General features: G+C 28.9%; 1 protein-coding gene across 6 annotated transcripts in view; it reads left to right on the plus strand.

The window, feature by feature from the left end:
• Positions 1–3,992, plus strand: part of LOC111631942 (protein bric-a-brac 2-like) — a 221,610-nt gene that overhangs the window by 6,661 nt on the left and 210,957 nt on the right. For all 6 annotated transcript variants that reach the window (XR_002757784.1, XR_002757782.1, XR_002757783.1 and 3 more), the window contains exon 2: positions 712–892. Coding sequence is in view for 3 of the 6 variants with exons in the window: in XM_023376303.1 (XP_023232071.1) it covers positions 712–892 (181 nt within the window). In the remaining 3 variants the exon portion in view is untranslated. The remainder of the gene's footprint in view (positions 1–711; positions 893–3,992) is intronic.

Here is a 3,992-nt window from a genome sequence, read left to right on the forward strand (position 1 = left end):
TCTTTGCCTTTTATAATTGTTCTGACCGACAATTCCGGTAGATCAAACTTCTTTGCCAATTCACAAATTTTCATTTTTGTATTGAAGTCTTTAATAATGGGTACGTTTGTAAAGTCAAACGAGTTAAACGCGTTAGTAACGAATTGTTCGAAAAGTCTAACGAAATAGGAATAACAATGACTTCATTCTCACTTAACTCGTTTGACTTTACGAACATACCCAATGTTAACTTTACATTCCAAAGATAAAGTTTTTCTTTTCTTGTTTGATGCAGAAGAATTAGTTCTACTTCGTTTGTATGACATAGTAGAGTCTCTGAAGTCTCCGTAGATATAACAAACACAGAAATAAATAATACAAAATAAATTGTAGCTATGCGTCGATTCCGCACAACCTATCTGAACATGTAAGCTGAACAATAGTGTGAGAGGAGTGAGTAATCGAGAGTTGCGTGGTGCTCAAACAAAAGATGAATCGACGAGATTTGAAAGTCGCGTAACTCCAGGTTCACGTAAGTTGGGGTAATGTAAGTCGAGGTATTACTGTATTTGTTGCTCCAAAGCTTTGATTAAATTTTTGTGAAATATTAATATCAAAATAATTAAAATAAATATTAGCTTCAAGTATTAATCAATTACTTGATTACAACTCGCAATATTTTAAATAAAGACAATGCTTTTACATTTATTAATAAAATGTTTATACATACAGGTCCCATTATTAACGCAAGAACAGTTATCTTCTCCTATTTTGAATCAAATGACTGCCTCGACTTCAAGTCATGAACAAAGTATAAGTTCCTTACAAACTAATATTCAATCTAAATGCCAATCTATAGGTTCTGTTAGTTCTACTCCATCTCAGCCTACGTTTAATAACGAAATTAGTCAAGGTATGTTTAGTTTTAAAAATAATATTTATGTGTTTTATTACTATTATGTAAATTAATGCATTTTCTAATTTATAAAAAATAATATTTTATACATGAAAAAATAAAATATTTGTGTTTATTTTGTTAATAGCATTAGAAAAATCATTGAATATATAATTTGCATAAAATTTATATTAATTATTAATTTGTTTACATTAAAATTTAGTGAAAGCATAATAAACTTTAGAAATAAAATTTCATCAGTGATAAATTAGAAAAAAAAGTTTTTTTGAAAGAAACTCTGAAAAATTTAAAAATCAGTGGAAAAAATATCTATTTATATAAATAAAATTTTACTGGAATAATACATTTAAGTAAAATATTTAATTGATTTAAGTTATCTTTTTACATTGCAAATATATTTCAACTAATATTGAAATAAACAGTTTTCAGTTAATAAATGTTGCATATTTTTAATGTAAAAAAATTTTTTATACTCCTAAAATGAAAACACAATTATTGAAAAATTTAATAGTTTTACTTTTTTACAGTACAGTATATTTCTATAATAGTCCCTCTATGAAGTTGAATTCTATGATAGCCTTTAATATTAAATTAATTTTTTCAGAGTTATGACAAAACCTGATAGAACTCTTCTTAATTGTAAATCATGCTTTTCAATTAAAATATATTTGTATCATTAAACTTCATACCTTACTAAAATAGCACTTTAACACAAAACCATTGTTTGCTATCTTTCTGAAGAAATAGGATAGAAGTTCAATCAAATTTTTATTAAAATACTTATAGTAGGATTCAGTTCACTGTTTTAGAGACTTGCTTTCACTTGTTATAATAGTACTAAGAATAAATGCATACATTTCATAAATTATTTTTAGTTATACAGGTAACCCCCGTATAACACAGCACTTCTATAGCACAGATTCACTCTAACACGGTTTGAGAATTGGTACCATCCCCGCTTAACATGGTACTGTTATAGCATGGACTCACTCTGACACGGTTTGAGAATTGGGTAAAACCCTCATACAACATGAAATCTAATAAATTTTTACATACTTAAGTAATAATAGTTCACGAAAATAATAATTTTTGTGAACTATTATTACTTAAGTATTTAAATTTTCTTTTCTCACCTTTTGTCGATGCACATGGTCCTTCTCGAAACTTGTTTCAATGTTGCCAGATCTCGACGCTTCTGCTTCTGATGTTGCCAAATGTTTTTCCCTTATTCTATACTTGCTTTATTCTTCATAAGTGCTTAGCACCATATAAGGAAATTTATAAAGATTTTTTAACTAGATGCAAGCAATCTAAGATTACATACTTTTTGCAAAAGGTCTGAAGATAATGCAGAAAAATGCTCAGAGGATAAGGATAACTTACCAAAAAGAANAAATTGTAGTTAAAATATTTAAAATTCAGATGTCTGCTAAAAGATGGAATTTTTGGTTAACACCTTTATAACTCAATATTAAAAACAACACCTTGTTATTTCCAGCAATAAAACTATTAGTTAATAAGATAATAATGTTTTCGACTATTTTTAATAGCCTTCATCAGTTAAACGAATTTAAACAAAAAGAATGCTAAAATAGAATACAAGCAATACAAAAACTTTTAGAAATTCAAATTAATTCCAATGTAAAACGCAGTTGCGTAGTATAAACGAACAAATTGCACATACGAATCATATAGGAATAACCATAAACATAAAGAAATTATTGCCGCAATAATAAAATATATGCCTATTACAAGATAACCATTATTTGCTATGATAAAGTGATTTCCATGCAGTGGATAAACCATCTGAATCTCTACAGTTAATACAGCCCTTGTTAATGTGGGCTTTGTAGATTTCCAGCTTTTCAAGATATTTCAGCGCTTGTTTGTTGTTCGTTGCCCTAACGATAGATACTTTGTCCCAATGAACGCTGACATCCTGCTGTTTAGCGAAAGCCATGAGTACAGTACTATCCATGTTCTTAGTGATGGAGTATTTATGCTCTTTAAGCCTCTGCTGTAAATATTGCATAGTTGCACCAATGTATAATTACAGTGACCATATTTTTTGGGGGGAAAATAAAGGACATATTGAAGAAAATCAAAAATACCTTATAAAATTCATAAGTTTATAACGTTTATTACGAAAATAGTAGCATACAACAATGCATACATTAAAATTTTAAACAATCTGAATTATTACACATGCGCACATTGTAAACATTTAAATAACATTAATTTTGATACTTTTCAGTAGAATTAATTTTTTATAGCGCCATTTCACGCTTTAAAGTCATAAAATTCCGTACAGTTCATTTGAAAGTTGTATTTGATGTAAATACATGCTTCTAATGTGCTTACTTTTAAATCAGTTTTTTCATTCATCCACATATTATTCAGCAATGAAAATATTCATTCAACGGGGACATTAGATCCAGGGAGAAAAAGAAAATTCTACGATTTTACAAATGTTTTTGAAAACAATTTCTTTTGTTGTAAAATGTTCAAAAATCTCAATCCACCTTTGATGGCAGGGCTGGTTATTCTGTCACCATTCGTCGATCTTTTCATTTGTGACATATTTTTTTACAGATGAAACTTCATCAAATAATTCACCGTTGAGTACATTTACGGACCAATGATTCGAAATAAAGATATAGCTTTCCTCTACTTTCGCCCACAAAGGGATTTTGCATAATGTGACCCATTCAAACACCTCTATTTCAATAAAAAACATGTCCCAATTATTTAGATAATCTATGCACGTTTGATAAAATGTATACACAGCATCATTGAATTTTTTGGCTTGTATATTTTCTGATTTTTCTAATGCTAAAACCACTTTTCTAACAACAATAGGAAGAAAACCCTTATTTTTTCTTTCAACTAACTTCAGCTTTAATTAACAAGTGTATCATCCACCAACTAGAGAGTTAAAAAACTATCACAAAAATCCCCATAAGAGTGTCCACCCGCTGGTACTGTCAGTGGGCCGTTTGGTTGGCGACACACTGCACTACTGCGCTCTATGTAGCAATGCAACACTGGTCATGATGGTGTATACAAAACTAACTTGTTCAATATATTATTAAAAAAA

Source organism: Centruroides sculpturatus, unplaced genomic scaffold (assembly GCF_000671375.1).
Source record: "Centruroides sculpturatus isolate CEXI.00-Female unplaced genomic scaffold, Cexi_2.0 scaffold72, whole genome shotgun sequence".
Lineage (NCBI taxonomy): Eukaryota > Metazoa > Arthropoda > Arachnida > Scorpiones > Buthidae > Centruroides > Centruroides sculpturatus.